The sequence below is a fragment of the Amphiura filiformis genome, chromosome 3 (genome assembly GCF_039555335.1).
Source record: "Amphiura filiformis chromosome 3, Afil_fr2py, whole genome shotgun sequence".
In the NCBI taxonomy this organism is placed as follows: Eukaryota; Metazoa; Echinodermata; class Ophiuroidea; order Amphilepidida; family Amphiuridae; genus Amphiura; species Amphiura filiformis.
Window position 1 is genome coordinate 11,237,882 of NC_092630.1, and position 27,748 is coordinate 11,265,629.

At 36.6% G+C, this 27,748-nt stretch overlaps 1 protein-coding gene across 2 annotated transcripts; it reads left to right on the top strand.

Moving 5' to 3' along the window:
* The first annotated feature begins 4,055 nt into the window (after positions 1-4,055).
* LOC140148024 (uncharacterized) lies at positions 4,056-10,500 on the top strand. Of its 2 annotated transcripts, none has more exons than XM_072169859.1 (3): positions 4,056-4,239; positions 5,039-5,188; positions 8,203-10,500. In XM_072169859.1, the coding sequence occupies exons 1-3, from the start codon at positions 4,085-4,087 to the stop codon at positions 9,053-9,055; spliced, it is 1,158 nt and encodes a 385-aa protein (XP_072025960.1). In that variant the 5' UTR covers positions 4,056-4,084; the 3' UTR covers positions 9,056-10,500. The 2 variants fall into 2 exon arrangements, with proteins under 2 accessions (XP_072025960.1, XP_072025961.1); XM_072169860.1 differs by lacking the exon at positions 8,203-10,500 and adding an exon at positions 5,665-6,742.
* The last annotated feature ends 17,248 nt before the right edge of the window (positions 10,501-27,748 follow it).

Consider the following 27,748-nt stretch of genomic DNA (forward strand, 5'->3'; position numbering starts at 1 on the left):
CCTGCTTGGAATGCAGTGCTTGTCACTGAAGTTAGTTACCCTCAATTAGACTTGCAGTTCGCCATTATGCACTATATGCGGGAGAGCCTCGAACTGGCAGCATACATGAAAGGAAGAATTACGTAACCTTACACAGAATGTTATATGACTGGTTCAATTCCCATTCATGTATGCTGCCAGTTCGAGGCTCTTCCCGCACATAGTGCATAATGGCGGAACCGTGCAAGTGGCGAATAAAGAGACAAAAAGGCTACCAATAACATCTACTATACAGCATGTGCTATATTCATGCTTAATACATATACATTGAGGCCCTATATATAATATATAGTAAGCTTACCTTATCAGAACAAAGTCAGATATTTCCTCTTTAATCACAGTCCCTGATTACAACTACATTGTAACCTAATGTGCAGTCTACAAGCATGTTTGTATCTTCATCATGATAAATAAAACACCATAATTTGCTCTAAAATACAGTACATTTCCAAATGCAAATCCTGGTGTTAACTGCATACATGCCACATGGGCAAATTTGAAAATGATGAGTCATTATCTAGACATGTGATCAGTTATTGATACAGTTTTGATACACTGCAAAAGGTCAGTTTATGAAAGCCCAATTTGATACACTTTTGATATACCTCTAGCCACCCAAAATAAACTAAGTCCAATTTAATACGCTTTTGATACACTAAAAAACAGGCAAAGTCCAATTTAATACACTTTTGATACACTGTATGCAGCCAGAATTTGACTAAGTCCAATTTGATACACTTTTGATATACCTCTAGACACCAAAAATTAACTAAGTTCAATTTGATACACTTTACATACACTAAAAAACAGGCAAAGTCCAATTTAATACACTTTTGATACACTGTATGCAGCCAGAATTTGACTAAGTCCAATTTGATACACTTTTGATATACATCTAGCACCAAAAAGTTCACTTTGATACACTTTACATACACTGAAAAACTGCAAAGTTCAATTTGATACACTTTTGATACACCACAAGCATGACCAAAATTAACTAAGTTCAAATTTGATACACTTTTGATACATTTTTGATACAGTTAGGTGGTATTTGATACAGTTTTGATACCTTATATTTTCAGTTGATACATTTTCAATACACCCTTTGTATATCAAAACTGTATTAAATTGCTGTTTGATACAATTTTAATACACTTTGATACACTTTTGATACACTTCTTGCTGTATAGAATTTCTGCTAGGGGCAGCTAGACAATAGATCATCTTCTGGCCGACAAATAACATGGTCTAAGATATTGCCAGACTTGTGTGTTGCAGAAGTAACAAACTGTTGTAAGTCATGCTCAGCAAGAGATGTGAGATATTGAGAAACGTCAGATTTCCACGGCTTATTTACGTGCACATTCAGATCACCAAGTAGAAGGGGTTTGCGGGGCGTTGAAATAAAACTGAGAAAGTCGTCGAACTCTTCAAGGAATTGAGGAATTGTGAAACCATTCTCCCTGGAAGGCGGAGGACGGTAGATTACGATCAGACGGAATGTCTTTGCTTGATCAGTAACGCAAGCATGTTCAAAATGAGTCACAGTATCAATACCAATTGGAGAAATAGACAACTTCAAATTGGATTTACTAATTATAGCGATACCTCCATGACTATCACCAGGTCTATTGACATTAAGAAATGAGTACCCTGATGGAGTGCATTCGCCAATTATGACGGGTCTTCCTTCTTAAGCCAGCTTTCTGTGAGGACCCTTGCTCCGCAGGTCGCTCAGACGATCTTCAGGGGGATGTACCACCCCTCGATAGATCTGTTCGCATCTCATCGCAATCATCCACTGCCGGTGTACTGCTCAAGGGTCGCGGACCCCCAAGCATTCGCCGTGGGCGCTCTGTCCATACACTGGGGAGGGATGACAGCTTATGCATTCCCTCCGATCTCACTACTCATGAGGGTGGTGGCCAAGATCGGGTGGGAAGACTGCATTGTCATTCTGCTAGCGGCAAGGCCGCTGGCACTCCCCGAGTACCAGATCTACTCCGGATGCCCGGAACGGAGGTACCCAGTCTTTCACTAGAGCACCTGCAGTTAGCTGCATGGCCCTTACCAGGGAACGCGCAGCGGAGGGATACTTTTCATCAGAAGCTGTTTTTCTCATCGCCGGGGCTAGACGGAAGTCTACCCTCCGTCACGTATAGCCAGAGTCTGGCTCCATACTACGCTTGGTGCAATGAGACAAATAGCTCTCCCGCTAGAACCTCTGTGCTGCTAGTTCCGGAGTTTCTGACAGAAAAGTTCCAAGCAAGACTTCAGCGGGCCACTGGGGCCAGCTATAAGTCAGCTATCCTCTCCATTCACCGAGGTTTCGAGACGGGTCGACTATCATAGCCGATGGTTACCTTATTAGTCTACGCCTCGACGGTATGTTCAATGAGTGTCCGCCAAAAAGGAAAGTGATCATCCTAAGGGGTCCCAACACAGTCTTAGATTACTTTAAGGGTCACCCTTTTGAGCTTCCGTCAAAAGCGGCGCTTAAAAATCGTAACTCTCAAGATGGCTTTCGGTTTGGCGTTGGCCGGGACGCCGGTGCTGAGTTGTACACGGTCTCGAGGTTAGCTTCCGTGTTCACAAACACTGGAGCGACACTGTTTGGCGCTCTGTTCTCGTGGTTACTGAACAGGCGCAGTGCATACCGACATTCGTCCCTCTCCAATCCCCAGGGTTGGGCAAGGTTCGCTGAAGCCAAAGATAGGCTGGGGTGTCCGATAAGGCGCTGCAGCACTATTTCTTCCGAACACAAGCCTTGCGAGGGACTCACGACCGCATTCATCACCCTTACAGAGCCTTTCGGTCCAGCCGCTGTCACATTGGCTGGTCCAGGTGTTGGTGGAGTCCGGGCGATCGCGAAGGTTTCGCGTCCCACGACCCACTCGACACGAGCTATCTCATCATCTTGGGTATACCGTTCGGTTGTCCCTTGAGGAGATCTAGCAGGCGGTGTCCCGGAAGCCACCTTCGCCCTTTCTCACGATACTTCCGTTTACGTTAGTAATCAGAGACAGGCGGGAGGTTTACCGGGACATTGTTCGGCGATCATAATACAGTGGTGTACGGGTACCAGGTTTTCAGACTATACAGAATACTCAGCATGGTAAGAACCAGTGTCTCTATTCTTAACCACCGAACTTATTAAGTAAGGAGGTAAGGAGGTTTATGTCTGTGATCGCGTGGTCTTTTTTGTTTTCCCGACCGTTGGGGGAAAATATTTTCTGACCTCGCGAAAACCATTGTTACCCGCTCCCGATCCCTGATCAGATGCTGACCAATTTTGTACCTCCATCCGTCGGTTACTTGCTAGATCGATCTTTCAGATGTTGATGCAAGAAGTATCTTAATCAACATCGAAACAGTAAGATCGTCCGTGTACTGAGTCTAGTCCAAAACAGAAATGTTTTGTAGACTCATAACCGGAGCGATCTTACCTTTCCGATGTTGATTATTCCCGGACCCCGGCCACCCCCTACAAGTTTGGTCCGAGTAGGGGATCCCAAGTTGGATAAGGGCGATCAGATGGTGTGGCGTCACCTTTTGGGTGAGTCCACCGGGGATCGGGTTTTTTTGTTATTTATTCATTTATGTGGGACAAAATGACTATTGGTTTTCCGCATCTCGGGATCGATGCAAGAAGTATCTTAATCAACATCGAATTCGGAAAGGTAAGATCGCTCCGGTTATGAGTCTACAAAACATTTCTGTTTTGGACTATTTTGTATTTCGACTCCTGAATTTAAATCAATGATTGTTTTTGAAAAAAAATGTGATTTAAATCAATTTAAATCTATTGTGTTCAAATTAAAAGCTAGAATAACTCAATATCATCATAATGTGAAGGGAAACTTAACATTACATTTCATTTACATGTATGGGCGATTTTGCATTGTACTTAGAAAAAAGGGCCATCTGGAGGCTGGATGCTAAAACATGTTGTTTTTTTTTACTTTACCTTGCCTTGGTTAATTATTGACTCTTTTATTGACTCTTTTTCACTGCTTTCTTATTATCACAGATTTAGCAATCAACCATGGCAGACGAAGCATCATCCTCATCAGGTACACCGTCACCAATCAAATTCAAATTTGAGGATGATTTGGACTGGAGCAATTATAAAGAACATAATTATGATTCAGACTGCCCATCAGATGATTCCACAATATATTACGTTTCAGATGAAGAGTTGTGAGTAATACTGAAATTACTGATGAGTATAGTAAAAATTAATTGCAACTTGATTGGCAAACTTGTTACTGGTCAGAATTTTGTTTCACATTGTGAGAATCAATCTTGATTCTTGCAGAATAAATTTGCAAGGAATTATTTGATTCTTACAATGCAAATCAACTTCTGTGTAAACTACAAAAGTTTGCTAGAATCAACTTTGATTCACGCAAATCTGTTCATGAGAATCTTTGCAAGAATCGATTCTTGGATTCTCGCCGAAATTCTGACCCTGGAAATAAAGCTTTTCATTCTTGGATGAAGTTTTACAATCCGTTTGAGATCACTGAGGCCCAACACCAGCATGTTTATGCTGTTTGCAATATGTTGGTAGGTGAGGATAGTTACTGAGGAAGTCCACACTCCACAGTTGCTGGGTCTCCATGTACTGTCACATTCATAGTTTATCCTTGGTTGAAATTGATATGATCATTTTCACCTAGACTGCCTGTCCAAAATTTGACCCTACATAAACTAGACCTCTGCCCATTCTGGGGTTCAGTAATACATGTAGTTCAAATAGATATTGAAATAGCCTTGATTTATTAGTCTGGTCTTGTTTTGAGTTCCCAAAACTTATTCAAGCATTACTTTTGAAATTAAGCAAAGATCATAGGCATCAATTTTCCCTGTCTCCGGAGTAAACTGTCTGTCTAAAATGCACACACCCCACACATGCACACATGAACATAAATTGTTGATAAATTTTGACCTGGTATTTTGGATCCAATGACTAACATTACCTTCTTTCAAATTGCAGAAATGAAGAAATGAACGACAAGAGGAGGAGGGCGAATAGAGAGGCTAAATGTAAACGTCATGAAGACTTTCCTCTAGGTGCCTTGCCTGATGATGTCTTGCTTCGTGTGTTTAGGTACTTGCCTTTTCGGGACAAATGCAGACTGACAAGGTAGGTTCAGGCAGAAAAAGAATCAGTCAGCATGTACTGGTATTGTAATTTGTTACTCGCATTTTGTTACTTCTTGTTTGTTTCATCTATTAGAGTTGTGACTTGTGAGTTATTCACAATTTTAGAGTGTCTGCACCCGCATTAGGAATTCAGAGTTTCTGCGTACCATGGGCAAAAACTCAGCCTTTTGAGGAGAGCGAGAGCAATCACTCTCTACTGCTCTCCATAAATCTGATATAGGAGAGTGATTTTTAGCTCTCCTTTGTTGACCATTCTCTCCTTGCATTGTATTGTAAATGCTATTGTATTGTAAAGAGCTCTCCTTGAAGGCTCCAGAAGAGCTATTTACTGCTCTCCTGCAAAGTCAAAAAGACAGTCCCTGAAAACTGCCCAAATTGCAGGTTCTGCAACGGGCTCAAACTGCACCTTTAAACTGTTGGTTAAGAAAATCTGTAATATTTTGTTTTAACCTGCAGAGTCAACAAAAACTGGAGGATGCTTTTAACCCAGCGATCATTGTGGACCCATGCCATTATATCAAAGGTAGATCAAGGTTACGACACCAGATCTAAGTTCCGCAGTGTTTTGGGCAAGTTCATGAAAGTCCGTTTTGGACCGTCCTTGGTGTATTTAGACACCTGCCTCATGAGCGCTGCTGGACTTCGCTTCCTGGATCAAAAGTGTCCTAATCTGCTGTCACTGGTGTTAGGTGTAGAGAATGCTTCTTTGGATCTTGGTAAACTACCATCAAGATTAACTTTCCTGGAGTTGCAGTTTACTATGAACGGTTATGCGGCTCATGACTGGTGGACAAAAATAAACCGCACAAACTTACCCAGTCTGAAAAGTCTTGCGATTAGCGGTGGCAATGCTTGCTTTCACTCCCCAAATTACTGGCCTGTCCAAGATACTTCCTATGCATTCAAGGTGTTCTTAAAACAACTTAGTGAGTTTCGAATGCGCAGCATCTTGAGCTCTCTGTACTCAACTGGAATGGGATCCGTAGAGATGAGTTCGAGTATACAGATGTTTTGCAGCATATGAGTCCTCTCACACAAAATCTTGAGAGTTTTTGTGTTGTTGATAGAGACCAACGTTGCTGGGTTCCACGGGGACTGGTGAAGTGCATCGGTGATGAGATGAAGATGTTAAAACATCTCAAAGTTTCAATTTTCTTTGATAATGAAAATGTGGTGCTGAAGCATCTTACAAGACTACCCTATCTCTGGAGACTTTATGTCTGTTTGAGAACATCTCTCTAGATCTTCTCAAAGAAGTAGTTCCTCAGTTTCCAAAGCTGAAGGAATTACATGTCTATGATGTAGACAAGAAGCTACAGGTGTGGGAGTGGAGATTTGATGCAAGAAGGGATAAATATCGACCAATGAAGAATGACAATTCTGAAGCATGGAAGGATGTTGTGAATGCGTTGATGATAGTTTGTCCAGATGTGAAATGTCATCTGGTTCAAGAAAAAAAGACACACCGCATGGCATCAGCATTTTGCTGATTGCTTGGGTTATAACTTGGACACAGAAGCAGTAAAGGCCCAAAAAAATAAATTGTTTGGTTGCCCTTCCGAGACAAAAATTTAGAGGGTCGGTAGGTCAATCCTTTTTTTTTTTTTTTTTTTTTTCATGGACTCTCCCTCGAATTTTCCGCCATTTTGTAAAGGCTAGTATTGACAAATGCTTGATCATTTTATGGTAAAAAAATTGTGTGTTTTTGGACTGGATTTAAATGGAAATACTTATTGTTTTCAATCAAATATGTATTTAATAAATAAAATGAGTGAACAACAAATATAAAAGTCCTTGATTCTGTCCAAATTTAAGGTTTCTTCTAAAAAAGTGATTGAAAAAAAAACCACAAAATTTTTTTTTTTTTGGGTCAGTCGGTTGAGGGCAACCAAACATATATTTTTTTTAGCCTAATGTGATGTTTGGTTTAGAGCCAACATTGAAGTAACTGGCAATAAATCTTGTGGTGAAAAACCAGTTGTATCAAATGAGATTGTCAGATTAATCATCAAAAGGCTGCCCATTTGCACCAGCAGGTTCAGATGCTTTTTGGAAAAGCAAAATGGTGAAATTCCACAATGCTTGGTAATTTTTTTTTTGTAGTAGTATACTTTTCATGCCACATTCTAGCAAAAATTTATTTCATCATGTCAAATTTCTGCAAGCTCAATCTGTAGCTAACCTGCTTCCCTCCTTGTTTTCTTTATTTATACTGATAATGTGCTCATGTGTTAGTGAGTGGCACAATCAATCAAAAGAGACATTTTTTGAAAAGAAAAAAAGGTTATAACCAGACAAATTGTTGAAATTCTTTTGTATTTTTCTTTTTCCTTTCAGCAACATAAAATAAGTAATTTTATCTCATAACATGGCCTTGTCTTTTGAGGCTTGTAATAACATGCCAGCATGTGCTTAAAATGATCAGAAGTCTGGTCCCTGCAACATTATTTGCACATCTATGCCAAAGGGACTAGTTTTAAACTAGGGATATGATATCCCTGGTTAAATGTACATGCACAAAAGCAACAACATAATACCCCAGTCCAAAAAATATTTAGTTATGAGGTGTACTGGTAAGACTGCCATGAGGGAAAAGGAAACGCTTTTCAATTTTTTTGTTTGTAGCTATAACCTATAAGTAAAGTTATGTTGTATGCAGGTGCGTCCTAAGCGGATTGCCATGGCCGCCCCATTTTTTTAAGGCCTAAATGTTTGCTGGTATATTCCCCATCATATGACAGGGGCTGTATTATGGAAGGATATTGGAGTGTTCTGCCTTGTAATTCATTGTAATTTAAAAATACAATTGGTCAATATCATCATAAGAAAAGAGTGTGTTCACTTGAAATTGGCATTTCTACCGTACAGTTTATAAAGGTTGTGTGTTCAATTGAAATTGTGCTGAATTAATTTTGGAGTGTCAGGCAATCTGTTCTGACTGCACCTTAAAACCTTGGGTTAAGAAAATCTGTAATATTTTGTTTTAACCTGCAGGGTCAACAAAAAATGGAGGAATCTTTTGATCCATCGATTATTGTGGACCAATGCCACTGTACCCAAAGTAGGTCAAGCTTGGAATGCAACATCTAGGTTCCGCAATGTTTTGGTGAAGTTTATGAAAGCCCGTTTTGGACCGACGTTGGTGCGTTTAGATATTGCCCTCATAAGTGCTGCTGGACTTCGCTTTCTGGATCAAAAGTGTCCAAATCTGCTGTCGCTGGTGTTAGGTGTAGAGAATGCTTCTTTGGATCTTGGTACACTACCATCAAGATTAACCTTCCTGGAGCTACAGTTTCCTAGCAGCCGTGAAGGTCACATTCCCCATGATTGGTGGACAAAGATAAACAGCACAAACTTACCCAATCTGAAAAGTCTTGCGATTAGTGGTGGTAGTGCTAGAATTCGCTCACCAAATTACTGGCCTGTCAAAGATACGACCCAAGCATTCAAGGTGTTCTTGAATCAACTTAGCGAATTTCACACACTGCAGCATCTTGAACTCTCTGTACTGAACTGGGAATTTTTGGAGTGCCGTAGGGACTTTAATTTCAAGCATATTTTGCAGCATCTGAGTCCTCTTGCACAAACGCTTGAGAGTTTTTGCATTGTCGATAGAGACTGGGTTCCAAGGGGACTGGTGAAGTGCATCTGTGATGAGATGAGGATGTTAAAACATCTCAAAGTTTCAATTTCATATGATGATGAAGAGAGTGTATTGCTGAAGCATCTTACAAGGCTACCCTACCTGGAGACTTTATATATGTTTGAGAACATCGCTCTAGATCTTCTCAAAGAGGTAGTTCCACAGTTTCCAAAGCTGAAGGAATTACATCTGTATGCGATGTAGACAAGAAGCTACAGGTTTGGGAGTGGAAATTTGATGCAAGGGATAAATATCGACCAATGAAGAATGACAATTCGGAAGCATGGAAGGGCGTTGTGAATGCGTTGATGATAGTTTGTCCAGGTGTGAAGTGTCATCTGGTTCAAGTCAAAAAAATACACCGGATGGCATCAGCATTTTGTTGACTGTTACTCGGATTTACATATAATGAGAGGTATCAATTTGATGTTTGGATTATAGCCAACATTCAAAATAACTGGTAAAACAATCTTATGATGAAAAACCACTTATGTCAAACCCAAAGATTGATTGTCAAAAGACTGCCCATTGGGCTGTTGCAGTTGAAATCCATACACCCGAAATGAAAGACATGACCTTGTTCTCCCACACAGGGAGTATGAATTGCAGATGGGGTTGCCTAAATGAGTGACTCCATTTGACATCTGCACTCCCTGTGTAGGAGACCAAGGTTATGTCTTCCATAGGGGGCATTTGGAATTCAACTGGAATAGCCCATGTAACACCAGTACCGGTAGTGAAAGTGAAATGCTGAAATTCCTGAATGTTCAGTGAATTTTGATTTTTGCTTCCTTTTTATCATTCCTGGAAATTCAAACTATAATTTTGTCCCCTTTTTCTACGTTTGTGACCTGCACCCACAAAATGAGCAAAAAAACTAACCGTTAAGTTGCAGTTCCTTGTTTGAAGACACCTGTTACGTCACTGGTACATGTCGTCCTTTGTGAATGGGTACATACTATGCTGTACTCTGTATTAAAGTATGTCCCCATTCACAATACCACTGTCTGCTAATACAGGTGTCTGCAAACAAAGAACAGCCACTCAATTGTTAGAAAATCTTGAAACTCCCAACTTGCGACTTCACGCTCATTTTGTGGGAGCAAGTCACAGTTATGCTGAGAATCTGCTTATACTAGGAATAATCAATCAAAAACAGCAGTTTTTTGCTAGTAGTAGGGTGGCCACAATGCTAGCTATTGTGTGTACCCCTGCCTACATACACAAATGTATGGTGGAAATGTAACAGATTTGGCAGCAGTTGGAATACTTTTGGGCAAATTGAATTCCATATAATTTGTCTCCTAATAACTTCTGTGCAAACCCGACTCCTTAATTAGATAGAAAATATTCTGCTCGTAATGAAGGTGAATATAGCATTTTTGTACAGTCACGCATAAAAAAGTAACGCACAAAATAATTTTTTGTCATCAAATAAAACTATTTTCCCAAAGATATACAATTATGCTATATTGAGTTTTACAATCTAGACCCTCAGAGCAAACTCCTGTGCAAAAATCAGATAATTTGGTTGTGTAGTTTAGGAAATACAGGCCTTTGAAGGTCATAATTGGCACATAATAGCGCCCTCAATGGTGAAAATCACACATATTTACCTTAAGTCCTGGCAAAAGAATTATTTTTGTGATTTCAGCCATTTTAAAAATGTTGTAAAGAAGCAAATATAGCAATTATGACCCTGGATTTGTAATATTTGCATAAATGAACATTAAATAAACAAAAACAATACATCTCATGCCTTCTTTGGCTTTAATCTCACAATTATCGCTCCGTGAATATGCAAATTTATGACAAAATCAGGATTTTCCTAAAAATGGGGTAAAAATTGCCAATTTTGTGAATCTTTAAAAGGCTGTATCTTCGCAACGGATTGTCCGATGGAGTTGATTCAAAAGGTGTTTTAAATCATTTTGCTGAAGGAACAATCCTGACAGAAAAAGCAATTCCAGGGGTGGGTTTGAAATTTTCATGTGACCACCTAGTACTAGTAGAATAGATTGAATTTGAGTTACAACCAGATGAAATAGTCATATCTATTGAGGTGATCAAATACCCCAGCTACAAAATTGAGGTGCTAAGGCTGAGGAAAAAACCTGTTTTCCTGGGATTTTATTTAGCCAGAGTAGTGAGAAATTCATATGCGAGGTTGCCCTCATATTCAAAAAAGTATAAAGTTAGAGTTAAGGAAATAAAGTTTTTATTAAATAGCATTATGATATGATTGGTTCATAGTATTAGTACTACTGCAACTTGTAGCTTACAAAAACAAGTTTGATTTCTTTGATTTTCACCATACATGTATGAATGAGTGTAATTATCTAAATCATTAGATATTTTAATGTTGCTTTATTGTCCTTTTATAAGAGAAACATAAATATATAACAGATTCCATAATACAAGTTTAGAATTGACTGTTTGCAATTAATGTCTTCCATAATTATATTCAGTCCAAAGAATATGAATGGGGATGGCTTGATATTCAGTGTGGGGATCAATGTTGTGTTCTCAACCTTACATATTTTCAAAGTTAAGGCCAAAATTTGAATATTCTTATCTTACTGTTTTAAAAAGGTCATAATGAATTATCATCCCACATGCAAAATTGCATTGCATTGCATTTGTCATTTTTTTTGTGAATCCAAGACTCCCTCAAACATATCCCCAAGTGCATGGCATAACACTCCGTAAGGTAGCTGGAATGTTTCCTCATCATGGGCTTCATTATGTTATTAGGATAGCATGTAGTATTTCTTGTATGTGTGTTCTGCCTTTAATTTATAGGCCAGTAATGTTTTAAGAAAAGTAAGAAACCTGTAAATACTCCAAAGTCTTAATATTATGTTCAAGTGTTTAATTAAATGAGATTGAAGTATATTCAATTGTTTATGACGTTTAAGGTTACTGTTTATAAATTTCCATCACAAGTTCCAGAATCAGATCTTTTAAAAATACTTAACTTGTGGCTGAGACAAAATAAGATAATTTTCTTTTTAGCTTGTTTTAATTTTCAATATCAGGAATATAATATAGCTAGATAAATCATTACATATATTCTACAAGCTTTAGAATAGACTGTTTGCTATTAATTTTGGTCATATTTATTCCAAAGAATATATTATATTAAAAGTGAGAGAGAATAAGGATTGTGTTCATGTAGCTCTGATGTGTAATGAGATGCAACAGTATTCAGTATATTGGACTAATTATACACCAGTCACAAAAAGAAACTCGTCAGTTATATTCATCCTTGCTGTTCAATAACTTGCTGTTCATAATTATTCTGAAATATACATTTTGTTAATTGGACTTTGGCTTTTTCATTTGACACCCTGTTCGTGAAAAACGAACAAGAATTGACCAAGATATGCGCCTCCAAAGCCTCAAACCCAAAGTTGCATTTTCAACGATTTTCAATGGGAACGCATCGTTGTATTGCGGGCCAATCAATAAAGCACACAATGTAACAGGCACAATTGAATCGTTAAAATTGCAACTTTTCATTTTGGGGTTTGAGAGTTTGTAGGCGCATATCTTGGTCAATTCTTGCTCAATGTTCACGAACAGGGTGTCAAATGAGAAAGAAATGTCCAATTAACAAAATGTATATTTCAGAATAATCCATTATCAAGTTATTGAACAGCAAGGATGAATATAACTGATGAGTTTCTTTTTATGCCTGGTGTATATGGTATTTAAATATGATTGTACAGATATCAAAATTGTGCTCAACCCTGTTTTAAATGACTATTCACTAGTTGGTGTGTTTGAAAGCCCATATTCATCACCAATACATCATCCCTGAAGCATTTTTTGCATGTAAAGTTTGTGATTCCAAGACACTACTAGTGTATGGAATGACCAGGGACAGGTGATTTGTTCGGAAAAAAATAGCAAATTGCGCGGAACTCTTTTTTCAGTGCAAATCATGTATCCCTGCCCATAGCTAATAATAGGAAAAAAAATAGCCAATTGGGCGGAAAAAAAGTTCCGCGCAAATCGCCTGTCCCTGGGAATGCCCACAGACCCAAGCACTCCACGCTTCAGCTCAGTTGGAATGTTTTCCCATCTTAGGCTAAGTTTAATAAGGGCCCATTCAGTGATCCCAGTCAAGGCATAATAAATTTAAATTGTTTATAAATTGCCAAAGAGTGACGGATAAGTCATTAAAATTGTCTTAAGGTATTTTTACTATGAAAAATTGGGCAAAAATCAAATAAATTAGGAAAACAGCAGTATACTATTAATTGATAAAGTTGGAAGCCCCATTCAATTGTCTCATTTTGTCTTTAATACGTGCGCGGCTTTCGGCTTAACTACTCAGGCTATAGCACATCTATGGCACTAACAAAGGTGCCAAAATCTGAATTTTTTTACAATGCTCAAGATGAGCAGATCGCTGAATAAGCCTTTAAGGAAGAATAGTAGCATATAATATCCTGTATGTGTTTGCATTTTAATTCATTTCATTATTTATTATTGGCCAGTAATGTTTTAACAAAAGCATGAGATGTAAATAATCCACTAAGTCTAAAAATGAAGGTGCTAAGATTGGTTAATTTTTCAGTTATAGTAATGGATTGTAATTATTCAAATGTTTTCAATTGTTTATGAATTATTGTTACTATTAAGGAAGTAAGTTTCCATCATAATTATGATTAGTTTGTAGTATTTTAAATACCAAAACATGCAGCTGATACCTGTAAAACAATTTTGTTTTCAATCTGTTTTTATATTCTATCATGAATGTAATATAAAAGATAAATCATTAGAATAGATTTTTGATGTTGCTTTCTTGTTCTTTTATGAGAGAAAAAATAGTTATAGATGTTGTGTTATGTTTATATCAAAAATGCTTAGAATAACATGATAGGTTGAATGAAGTTTAACTTTTACCCAGAGCAGCCAGCGCACAAAAATGTCAAAAAAAACACACCAGTGCATCTGGCCATATTCAAACCGGTGACCTTCGTATTACTAGCAGCTAGCACAACGCTCAATTGGCTAGAGCGTCGTTCTAGTAATATAAAGGTCTCTGGTTCAAATCCGGCCAGATACACTGGTGTTTTTTTGGTTTTTTTTATGTGCGCTGGCTGCTGTTGATAAAGATTAAAATTTGTTCACAACAACTGAATTTTTGTCATAATAAATCTAACACAATCTGATCAGTGGCATATCATTTGCAAAGGGTGGATAACAACCCCAAGTCAGTTGGTGCGGGGGAAATGTACCCAGTTGAGAGGGGATGGGGTGGGATTACGAGACTACGAATCATGACCAGCGAAGCGAGCCAAACATTTTTGAGCAGGGGAATTGAGACCAGTGGCCCTGCACATGCCACTGAATCTGATCCAATCAGACAAAATCCGGCAATCATAATAAAATTGGAACAGAATAAGGAGCAAAAACAATAAAACTTTGCAACCAGTTAACTTATACAAGTGAGTAATGGTAATATTACAAAATTTCTAAAAACTTCTGAAGTTGGTCTGAATTGAGTCAAAATCTTTTATTTTATGAATATTATTATAAATGAAGATTAAAGTCTCTACAATTTATTTTGTAATTTGTTATTCTAAATATGTATTCTGGTTATGTAATTTGCTTCTCTTTGATTCCAAGAGAATGTTTAATAAAAAAAGTATCATTCGCAGGTACATTTTGTGTTTTATAATGATAAAATCTTGTGTTTGTTCTAATTTTTGTCTGGGGAATTAATAATTTGCTAAATTAGACAATTTTCAAAATCCCGATTTTTGTCTGGGTTTTATTATAAAGGCACTATCATTAATTTCAGATACTCGGCAATTGATAAGACTGAAAACAAAAGAAGGGTAAAAGTCATATTTAGTCATGTTTGGGGGAGTTAGTCTGTATGCAGTGGCATATCGTGGCTGCTCCTACCCTAGGGGGCTAAAGAAAATGTAAATTTTGCCGTCCCCTGCAGCAGCAGCGCGAAAAGGTTGACCCAATTTTTTTCCAGCCAGGACGGCCCTCGAAAATCTAAAAAGTGTGAGGGGGGGCAAGGGGGTGTGTTGAGCAAGAATGATAGGTGTTACATCCCCCCAATTACTTCCACTGCCTCATGCTGTCACGGTAGCCCTGTTGGCGACTTAAGGTATAGTAATATTAGTTTTCAAAAATTTTCCGCCCTTTTTTCATTAATAATTCTTCTCGGCTGCCCCTTCATCTTTAATAATTCTTCTTGCCGCCCCTTGATCTTCCGCCGCCCCTTCTTTTTTGCCGCCCCCTGCTTTTACCCCGGGGTCTTGCGCGCCTAAAGACCCCTCAAAATACGTGCATGGTATGGACAATTGCAGCTACATGCAATATTAATTAACAGTGCCATGTAAGCCCATGTTCTTCCATTTTGCCATTTTTATGAAAAAAAACCCTTGACTTTAATTAATTCTTCACTTTTATGCTATTCCTACAAATTTTTACTGAGATCACTGATGGTGCCTTAGTGTCAATTAACATGCTTGTGTAAAGTGAGCTCAATGTGATGTCATGTTATTTTGGTCTAGTTTATATGACACTTTCGTATACTGGGGGGGGGGAGTATACATGTTGTGTTAAAGAAAACCAAACTCCTGGTGTGTTCCAAGCAGCAGATAAATATGGACATGCAGCTATAGGGTGCATCAGTGGAGCAAGTTGGTGATTTTACATATAAGGCACTACCTGTTCCAACGGCTTGCAATAGCAAGAAACAAAACCTACTCAAAGACCAGTCACTCACAGTCAAAATCAAAATCAAAACCAGACTGCTTCAGGCACTCATATTCCCCATAGTGACCTATGAATGTGAAGCCTGGACTGGACCCTGAGAAGCACCATAGTTCAAAGACAGATCTTTTTTGCTGTCTGCCTTCGAAAGCAGACACCAAACTGCATAAGACAGACACAAATGGAGACTCATCACAAGACTGGCTGCAACCCATCCCCATGATGAGGATAGTACAGTGAGTGGGCTATTTTTTATTACTAGTCTGGTGGCAGATCAATGTTGGTTGGTTTTACCAGTTTTTCGCCATAGGGCTGGTACCTAATTCTGAGATGGGATTTGTGTACACTAAAGATTAGCTAAGATTATAGCCTTCTTCTATTGGTATGAATTATTTTTTTTACTTCTTGTGGTGGAAATGTTTTTGATGTCTGCTAATTCGATTTGCAAGGAAAAGAAAGTATGTTTTGCCGTTTCAACGAAAGAAAACGATTGAGTAATGCCAAAGTTACGTTTGAATTGAAGTTATCATAGGTTAGGCCTACACATATAAACATAAACTTGTTCAGCAATCAGCATATCAAAAAAATGACATAGCATAGCATGATGTTTGGTTGCCTGTGAGTGCATAATTGATATGTTGATAACAGATCTAATAATGTTGTAGAATCAAAATCTTCATTATATGGACCACATTGAAGTCAAAGTAATTATCTATCCTATCCTGTATCGTTTTTATGGATAAAATTGACTCAAAATGTTATTGATGATATTATTGCTATCTTTAACATCAGTTTTGTCTTTTCAACGGGAAAAATCCAATGGAAAATAAAGTTTTTAGGGGCTAGCTATAATATTGAACAATATATCCCATATTTTGACATGCACTTATAGAAAATAAATAAATTATTGTCTTACTTTATAAATTATAAATACTGTAAAATGACACGTAACTAAAGTGAGGCCACTTTCTATCTTTTTTATTTGATTCATAAAATTATTATTTAAAAAAAAATTTCCGGAAAAATTCGGCGAAAATCAGATTTTTTTATCAAAATACCATCAAAATACCAAGTCGGGAATGAAAAAAAAATTGCATTTCGCATTTGTTTTCAAACCACTCGTGAGCTTTGAGACAAACCATTATTTTTTTTTTTTTATTTGGATATGATTAATTGCATATTTTAGATAATATGGATATACGAGGGGGTATCCAAAAGTTTTTGACATCACCCAGAAGTGAAGGAGCTATATTGATGAAATTTTGTCAGTGTAATTACTGGTCCTTATGCACATTATGGTGCAAAAATGGTCTCATAAGTATGTTTACTTTCTTTACAGGTGGCGCTAGATGGGCAGTAGGCGCATAACCTTTTCTTGATAAGATCCTCCACTTTCTTGAGTTTCTTCACTGTGGCCGCATCATCCGTAAGTGATGGACGTCCACTTCTTGGCTCATCTGTGAGGGACATGTGGCCAGTTTGGAAATTCCTTTTTCAAAAAGCAACAATGCCATATGATGGGCAATCATCACCGTAGATGGCTTTCATTTCATCATAGATTTTCTGAGCATTGTAGGCCTAACCCTTCAAATGCAGGAACTTAATCACACTGCATGCCTCAATTGTCACCATCTTGCAGGCTATGCGCCTACTGGCCCATCTAGCGCCACCTGTAAAGAAAGTAAACATACTTATGAGACCATTTTTGCACCATAATGTACATAAGGACCAGTAATTAAGGCTGGTTCAAAGTGTATATTCGAAGGCGAATATTCGGCTTCGAATACTTCTTGGTCGTCAAAATATATGCGGCTTCGAATATAAAACTATGAACCGGAGAAAGATATATTTCTACAATTCACAGCGTTGCCCGACTGTTAACAAGTATTGCCCGTTGACCTAGGTAAGCAAAAAATTAGAGAATTTCTTTAACGTAGTCAATACAATAATAGGTAAACTCAATATTGAACTACTGTCATGATTTAATGTCTGTAAAATAAAAATGAATAAATTAACTAATAAGTTAATAAAGAAATAAATAAGTCAATAAATAAGTCAATAAGTGACCATGCGTTTTAAGTGGAGATGTATCATTTTGGGGTTCATAATATAGGCCTACCCCGGGGAGGCCTACAGCCTATGTAGTTAAATTTGGTGTCAAACTAAAGCTTGTGATGAGACCAATACAGTAAGCATAATAAATGTTGTAAAAATTATTAACATCAGTGAATAATTGGTATATAATTAGCATAATTTGCGGGGTGGAGGATGATCAGGAGGAGCAAATTGAATATAAGTGACCCCCAGTGGTCATATAATGCAAGAGGGCCATTTCTTTTTTCACACTTTGTTTACAATTCACTTTAAACTGCATACTTTAACACCATACAATCATATTCCAGGTAATTTAATTTGCTTTGAGAAGCAATTTTACATATTTTATTTTCTGTAATTATCAAACACATGGCTAATTGTTATCTAATCAAGTATAACATTATAATTATAATTATAATTATAGGCCTATAAATAGTAATGCGTTGAGTTTTAAAAAAGTAATATCCGCCTTTTTTTCTTTCTTTTTGAAATGACATACTCGTTACAAAAACAAATCAGCATGGAAAACATTTGGTTCGGCAGAGGCAGATATTTGGTCTATTCAGTGTCATAAAGCTACAAATAGACGATCTTTTAAATTCATTTTTAAATGGCTTTTTCTTTTTCAACCTTATTGTTTGTATTTGTAATGTTCACACAATCTGACAATGTCCCACCTTATACCTAATGTGAATCGAGCCATTTAGGACAACGATTTTGAATTAAACATATTAATTGTGATATTTTAATTCCCCTAGAACACCACAGTTAAGCGTTAAGTCCAAAATTGTAAGTGGGTTTTCTTTTATTTTACCTCATTATTCGTTAAAATTACTCGAAAACCCTCCTAAGAGTTGTTACTGATATACATTTCATAATTTTGGGCAAAGACTAGCCAAATAGTTGACCGAAATCGTATATTTGCACCAATATTTGACTGAAATCGTATATTAGCATTACTGCCCCTTCGTGACTTTATTGCAAGCCAAAATGCTGTGAAACGAGATTACTTGAAATATATATTTCAAGAGTTGAACAAGTTTCAACTCTACGAATATATTTCTGAAATATGTCTATCTGATTGGTTGATGGTCAAGAGGATTACGGCATCCTCAAAGTCTCTTGCTGTAATTCTCTAATCGATATCTATTATAGGACCGATCTTTTGAAATCCATTCAACCGTGTCAAATGAAATAGTCTCGGATCATAATTTGTGCACGATACAACGTTGATACTTCAGATTTCGGAATTTTATTTAAAATAGCAGAGAAGATGAAAATAGGCATAAATCACCTTGAACAGGTTGAACATTGTTGAATGCTGGCAAAAGTAGATAAAATAACTATGGGTTGAATTTACATTAATCAGTGTCCTGGGCCAGGATAACATGTAGGACTCCTTCGCACTCTAAAACAATACTTCACCAAATGTCCTTGCTTTCATTTTCTCATTTAATTTATTTTTATTTTTTATTAATTTCTTTATTCACTGCCAATGTGGTCAATCCGGTATTGCCAAATATTTCTCGTCCATTACCGGTGTTAATCTATTTATTTATTAAAATGCACCATCTATTAAATTCCTGTAATACAATGTATAGTCCTAGCGTATTTGATAACAAAGTTGTTTTTATTTTTGATTGGAATTTGGGGTTCCATAGATTTACAAGGGTCAGTTTTTACACGATTTCATATATAAAATATGTTTGGGCATGGCGGAATTAATATATGATTAAAAATAGACATACTCTTAGGCCCCCTTTTTCAATGTTTGTACATTATTAATATTAATATTAATATTAATGTACAAAATGCAAACGAATGTATATATATATATTTGATTGTTTTGTAAACATTAATTTTGATGTTTACTCATATGTCTGGAAAGTCAGGAAAAAAAAGGGGTATCGATATTTCCTGGGAAAGTGGATCACATGAGCATTGAGTAAAAACATTCGCTCTAAATGTTTACTTGATTTTTATTTTTTTATGAATTTATTAGGCCTACTGGTAAAGTGCAGAAAAAAACTCCAAACGCACTCTAATATTTTTCATCAGCAGCAGTAGAAATTTCTCTTGCATAGATTTTCGGGTGATCTCGCTTGGATTTAGCAAACAATGAACCGTTCACTTGTACATTTGTAGGTTATGTTTGTAAGCCTAAATATCATATTATTTGCATAAAACATAACTTACCATCACTACAGCATTGGAATGCTATTGCCTGCCAGGCATTTTCCTTTTTCTGGGTGTCTTTATATAGTCCCTAACTTTTATGTCATATAAAATGGGTACGCTTGTACCGCACTAATAACGTTTTCTTTCAGTTCGTTATCAGCCATGGAACTATCCAGGCGTATTTTGCACAACTGTGCAGGTTAATTTTCATTGGGGATTTTTGAAATCATCGTTCGTCGAACGATATTCAGGTTACCTCGAGCCTTTCATATAAATCAATAGTATCTCGCTATCAGTTGCGCGATATTTAATCCGACTCAACTCGGCGTGTCATCATATTTTATTCGTTGCCGTATATATTTTGACGTCACAAAAAGTATTCGACAACGAATATTCGCCTTCGAATATTCACTATGAACCGACCCTACACTGACAAAATTTCATCAATATAGCTCCTTCACTTCTGGATGATGTCAAAAACTTTTGGATACCCCCTCGTACATATAGCTAATTTTGATAGCTAATTGGATAATTTGTGGATAATAATTTATTAGGGCTATGGATATTTCATAATTATTCTGATATTTCAGCTATTTGGATCCATATTCAAGATAATTTGGATATTAGATATTATTGTGGATAATTTGGATATTTCAGATAATTTGGACCAGCGTTCCCACAGTCCTTGAATTTGAAAACACCTTTTCAAGGCCTTGAAAGTCCTGAAAATTGGAATTTTATCTAAAGTATATTTTTGACAAAATTTGGGGAGTGTAGAGGAGCTGTCACTTTCGTTAATTAAGGCCCTTTGCACTTAAAGGGGCATTTCGTGATCCACACTGAGCCTCATCCCCCCACTTTTCCCAAAAAAAGTTGAGATTTTTACACCACTGGATACCTCTGGCTACACAATGTTTATGTACCAAATATTTCTTGCTGATTATAATTCGTTTAGCAAAAATATCGCCAAATTTTAATTTCGTTCTGGTGCACCAGAACGAAATTACAACACATTGTCTATGGAGCAGTGTAATACACATAATCATGCATAACTCGCAAACCCAAAATCGGAATCAACTGAAATTTTGGAAATAAGCTTTTTTCGTGGATATCTACTGAAAAATGTCATAAAAAGAGGATGCTAGGATCACGAAATCCTCCTTTAATTATTAGTTTCCTGTTTACCGCCCGCATCCAAAATTGAAAATCTCAAAATAATCAAGTGTTTTATTTTTATTTCTAATTTTCTCCTTTAAAATAACTACCGTATTCATTCCAATAAGCGCCCAGGGCGCTTAACAAAGTCATTTTGGGTGGGCGTTTATTTTTCACCTGGTTTACCTAATTTTTTCGTAAGGGGCATTTATTAGAGATGAATTTACGTATGTTATAAAAGGGTCCTGAGACGTTCAAGTTTACACAGGACTTGTAGTCTTCCAGCTATTTCACTGTATCAACGCCTTTCTGTCACTTCAACATTAATGGTACCCTTAAGCGAATTGAAAATACCGTAGGTGGCCGCTTATTGGGGAATGGGCGCTTATTGGAATGAATACGGTAATTCTACTTGCCATTTTCTGACTTTAATAATATCAACAATAATGATGAATAAACAAAGATAACAACTCTACCTTCACTTATTTATAAAATCAAATATTGTTGTGAAATAATTAAATGCCTGCTCTAGTCAAAACGAGTCAATTGTTGCTTGTAATAGTTCAAACTAAATAAAGAAAATAAAAGATAATTAATAAAATTAAAATGAACTAACAATCAAGTGCGAAGAGCCTAATGTGTGCCGCATGGAGAGTCGCATCATGATTTTTGTGTTGTGGTAAGTCTTTGAAAATCATGCTTTTGGACCTTGATAGTCCTTGAAAAGTCCTTGAATTTTAAAGGCTTCAAGGTGACGGAACCCTGTTGGATACTTAATATAGCTTAAAGGAGTATTTCGTGATCCTAGCATTCTCTTTTTATGACATTTTCCAGTACATATCCACGAAAAAAGCCTATTCCCAAAATTTCAGTTGATTCTGATTTTGCGTTTGCGAGTTATGCATGATTATGTGTATTACACTGCTCCATAGACAATGCGTTGTAATTTTGTTCTGGTGCACCAGAACGAAATTCAAACTTCACGATATCTTTGCAAAACGAATTAATCTGCAAGAAATATTTTGTACATAAACATTATGTAGCCAGAGGTTTCCAGTGATATAAAAATCTCAACTTTTTTTTGAGAAAAGTGGGGGATGAGGCTGTGGATCACGAAATGCCCCTTTAATATGGATATTTCAGATAAATTTGGATAAGTTCAGATAATCATTTGGAGGATATTAGGGGCTATCATTTTCTTCGGAAGGGGGGTCCCAAATTTACAAAAAGTCAGTGTCAATAAAATTGCTACCCCCCTGTTTTGGCAACAAAAGTTTTGTGACCCCGTCACCCCCACCACCTTACACTCCCCAGGCTAAAATTGTATTGAAATCAGACTTTTTGATCAGTCCTTTCATAATTTCAGTTTTTGATTTTTTAAAGGTTTCAGCTCATTGTGATGCATGGGGTAAATGAAATATATACAATAATCTCAGTAGCTCTTGGCTAATTTTAATAATTTATTAGCTTTCAGCTCTTGATTTAGGATAATAAAAGTTGTAGAATCACATTATTGTCTCATACAATGCGGCTGGCGCGCTAGATTACTTATTAGCCTAAGTATATAGCTTCGTGCTCACTGGAATGCTGCATGCAGCACAGTGCAACATCATGCGTAGTATTAATTGACTAGAGGATTTATTTAATGACTCATGCAGTGAAAACATAAACAAATCAATTTTCGTGTCTGAAATGCATATGCTGCTGCAAGATGCACATTCAACTTGAGACAAGAAGCCTATTTTTAACCCTGATGTAAATGTAACTGTTGGCTAAAGTAGCTGATTTATTTTGGTATCGAGTGGCAGTGATTAGATTTTATCTGAACAATCAAATTCGTGGTGAGAAAGGTAAGCTTAAAATTTCGCCCATGGCATGCATGCATGCATCTTTATACATGTATAGTTGCAGATATGCCAGGTGAATTTAAATTTGCCATCAAACTGCATCATTTTATATATCAAATTATAGAAAAATTATCAAATTCGTGGACATCGTGGAACATTCAACTACGCTTGTTACTCCGACTAATCATGCTAACTACACGCGCATTAACGCTACTCTCACGCGTCCATATTAGCGAGGCTATAATATGCGACTGCGTACAACTGCTTACTACGCACAGCCACGCAAAGAGTATGTTCCACGATGTCCACGAATTTGATAATTTTTCTATAAAGCCCTTGAGTAAAGAAAGCCAAAACTGAAAACATTTTTGTCATAGCACTTTCCGTAACAAAGTTACATCTTGTCGAAGATTGAAATCATGAAAAAGATTCTGCTAGCAAAATTCCCCAAAACAGCATTTAGGGGTGTTTCTAGATCTTAGTCTCATGGCGATAGCAGCTTTTTTTAATGAAACTGCTATCAAAATCCCTCTAAAATTCCATGTGCGACTAGCTCATCACCATAAAAAATCATATATTTGGGTCAAGTGAAGTATAGAAAACATATTTATGAGGTTTCCTTCACCGACCTGTTCTCGAAAAAAATTCAAATTTCTATGTAAATATGCATTGTGTTTGGGCCCCGTTCTAGGCGAATTTCACTGACTAGCAAATGTGTTAACTAAGGTTTGCCTGGGATACCTAGATACAGTAGGCCTACACTGACTAACACTAACAGTACACACAGGCAGCATAGGAAGCGCAACACGTGATGTACGAGGCTGGCGAAGATACAGGGCTGACAGCCCCATTCAAAATACATGGTTAGCAATTACAAATGGAAAATTAACATACTTGCAGTGTGATACATCACATTGTCGTACCCCAACGGTTTTAGAGTAAGATAATTTTGCTTTGACAACAAATTTAGAATTGTTTGTGACGATTTCATGATTATGTGTTAATCCAATGGCGACCTCAAAATTGGCGAAATCGCTTCCATCACCGCCTGAGTACACATGCATCTGACGGCGATCCTGACTCATGGACTTACCAAGTTATAATATCAGGTTAAATTGCTAATTTATCAATTTCAACTGTACTAACATACCTTTTATTTCGCAGGACAAGCTTGATTTTATTCTAAAATTCATGCCGGTTTTAAAAGGCTATTTTGACGTATTGAGCTTGATGCAAAACCGGTGACACCACCAACAGCGCCGAAGCTTTCACGTAGCACGAGCGCATGATGTACTTGCATTTTGATGGCCATTTACACCAGTGAATCATGAATTTTCAAGCATGTTTGAAATATTTTTACTGCGTAAATTCAAGTACCGTACTGCATTCTCAAAAAAATATGATGTATATTTTGCCGAGAAATTCCCATATCTCAAAATTTCAGCAACTTTTCACTCATCTGGTCATTCAATCATCTTTTCATGCGACGCAAGTTATGCTAATTTTATAAGGTAGTAAGTACGTTTATTGCTTTTTCGAGACAAAACTCCATATAAAAGTGGTAATTTTCACTTGTATTCAAGAAGTTAATTTGACCTTGTTTTTTTAATCCCACGATTTCAATCATTTATCGAATCCTTGCCCTCCTCCCAATAAATTAAACCTGGCCAAAGTGTTTGGCAACTTTTTAACCATGATGCAAAACTAAACCTTGATGCAAAAGTAAAAATTTAGTCCTTCCTTATAAATATAGCGAGGGTGGTCTAAAAGTCAGGATCGCCCATCTAACATGATCATGCATACATGTAGGTATGCCAGGCAAACCTTAATTGACATTTAATCAACCAAATTCGCCTAGAACACAATACATATTTTACATAGAAATTTAAAAGAACAGATAGGTCAATGAAACCTGCATTTAAGAAATAAAGGGTAATGCTTTATCCTTTACACCCAAATAATGTGTCGAGGCAGTAAAAGCGTAAATAATGGGTGAGGCGTAGCCGAACCCATTATTTAAACGCGTTTTACTGCCGAGGACACATTATTTGCGTGTAAAGGATAATGCTGCACCCTTTATTTCTATTCTATTACCAGAAAATAGTGCGATTTAAAGAGAAAATATCATTTTTGGCACAAATATTTTAAGTTGTTTACTTCAAGGTGGAGTAGCGTAAGTGACAGCGCGTGATCGCTGGAAATATTGCACGCGTAACCAAGCGTAATGCTGTGCGAGAATGTGTTACTGCGCTTGACCCATTATTGCAGAATAATGGGCTCCCACGTGACGCGTTTCAACAAATCACAGTGCGCGATGTTGCATAATGGGTCGTGGAGGTAATAGAATTATAAATTATGTTTTCTATACTTCACTTGACCCAAATATATGATTTTTTATGGTGATGAGACAATCGCACATGGAATTTTAGAGGGATTTTGATAGCAGTTCCATTAAAAAAAGCTGCTATCATAATGAGACTAAGATCTAGAAACACCCGAAATGCCGTTTTTGGGGAATTTTGCCAGCAGAATCTTTTTGAGGAAAGTCATATCTTTGATGTAACCTTGCTACGGAAAGTGCTATGACAAAAAGGTTTTCAGTTTTGTCTTTCTTTACTCAAGGGCTTTAATTTGGTGGCTCAAAATATGCTAAGGTGTCATATTATAGCCATATATTTTGACATCTTTTTTTTAAAATAATAATTATAGAAATGGAATATTTGCTAGTTTAGTGGCAAGTTTAGGTAGTAAAGACATAGCATACACAATTTAAGTAAAATCCTTTCACTCTAAATAATAAAAAAAATTAGAAATAGCTGTAAAAATGCCTATTTTTACACTTTTATTTGTAACATGCCAAGAGACGCCTTTTTTCAACAGCTTTTAATTTTTTTTATGGATCCTTATAGAAATTCATGTAACCTGTTTCCCAAAATGGTGCAGTAAACCAAAAAAAAAAAAACAGAAAGAGGCATTATGAATTATAAGTTAACAGATCAAAAAAGGATTTAAAAGTTTGCCTTTATGTATGTTACTATTGTCTGTCAAACTTTTGATTGATTTTGAAGTCCCTCAGTTTTTTATAAACAAAGACTTGAAGCATAAACTAAAGGGTAAATCTATTGTAAATAACTTCATTTCTCCATATTATAATCAATTTGTAAGTGGCTGCCATCTTTTTGAACATATAACAATTTTAAAATTTTTCTTGAAATGTCTGTCAAATAGTAACATACGCAAGACGGTGCTGTAATTCCTGCTAAACTAGGGTGATACAGCTAATTATGCTACATGACATAGCATTTAGCTCCACCTAGCTTTGTGGCACTATCACTTTGTGAGGAGAAGCTTTTTGATGACACAATCCATTGTTAAGTGTTGTCTGTCAAACATTTGTATGCAAGTAACATACATAAGATTTGTATGTGTCTGTCAAAAGTAACATACATAATACGTTTAAAAAATTAAAAATCACTTGATGTTCACATTATGATGATAGTTTAGAGTTTATAAAAGTGTTTTAAAACATGTGATTTATAAACTGCATGTGATCTTTATTCAATTTCCCATCTTGAACTACTGTTTTTGCCAAATTATTATTCTGTATGTTACATTTGACAGACATCTTGCATATGTTATGGCTTGACAGACACACATATTTTATTTATAACAATTTATCCTCCTTATTGTAATATTTGGACACATTTTTTTCCACAATCAGTTGATGTAGGTCCTACACCTAAATAACCACAAAATACCTTATGTAATACTTTATAAATTTTTATTTGATTGCAGAAAATCATCAAAATTGTGTCTGTCAAATATAACGCATTTAAGGGCTAGAAAATTAAATTTGTGAAGTAAATGGTCTATAACTTATCTTTCTTTTAGTGTATTATGAACGATATATGTGCATACTATAATTTAAACCTGGTTGGAGACCAAAAGAAAAGAGCTGGAAAAATAATTGTGTGTTACACTTTTATGACACCTTAGCTTATTTTGAGCCTGATATAAAATGATGCAGTTTGATGGCAAATTTGAATTCACCTGGTATACCTAATGCATGGCATGACTGGCTGGCTTGAGTCTGAATATATAATTGGTTTAACTTAAAGCCATATGTATATTGTTACATTTATAAATAAATTAATTAGCATTTATTTTCTATAAAATGTTAGCTTTTACTTTTGAATTTTGAGTGGAACAACAGGTTTTTCTCGAAAATTGGAATTTACTAGTACCACCAGTGCCGATGACCCCAATGCATGGTCACTCCGTCAGATGGTGTGCAGTCCTTTGATGTGTGTTTATGACTGTGCAGTCCCGCACGCCATGTGCATACTGTGATGAACTGTTATCGCCTTGTCAGATACTGTACTGTAAATCGCTGGGCAGGGTCAGAATTTAACCATCTTGAGCCTTGCAGAATAAATTTTCGGGAATCATTTGATTCTTGCAAATCAACTTCTGTGTAAACTACATAAGTTTGAGAGAATCAACTTTGATTCACACAAATTTGTTTATTTATGAGAATCTTTGCGAGAATCGATTCTTGGATTCTCCCCAAAATTCTAGATTGCTAAATGGTTAAAGTGGTGGGGGGTCAGGAATTTTCAATAAAAAGGTGCCTAAAAAAAGTGGTGGGGTAAAATAAAAAGGGTGGGTGTCTAACCCCACTGATAACTATACACGTTATACCGTATGTGTTGGACTAATATTTCCATCGTAATAATAACTGTCTTGTTCAGATGGTTTATTCAAAATCTACAGTCTTGGATTTTTGCTGGGTATGTTACATTTTGTAGTTTACTAAAGTATATATTACAATCGTATAAAAAACAGATTTTGGAAAAATATTCAGGGCAACCTCAGC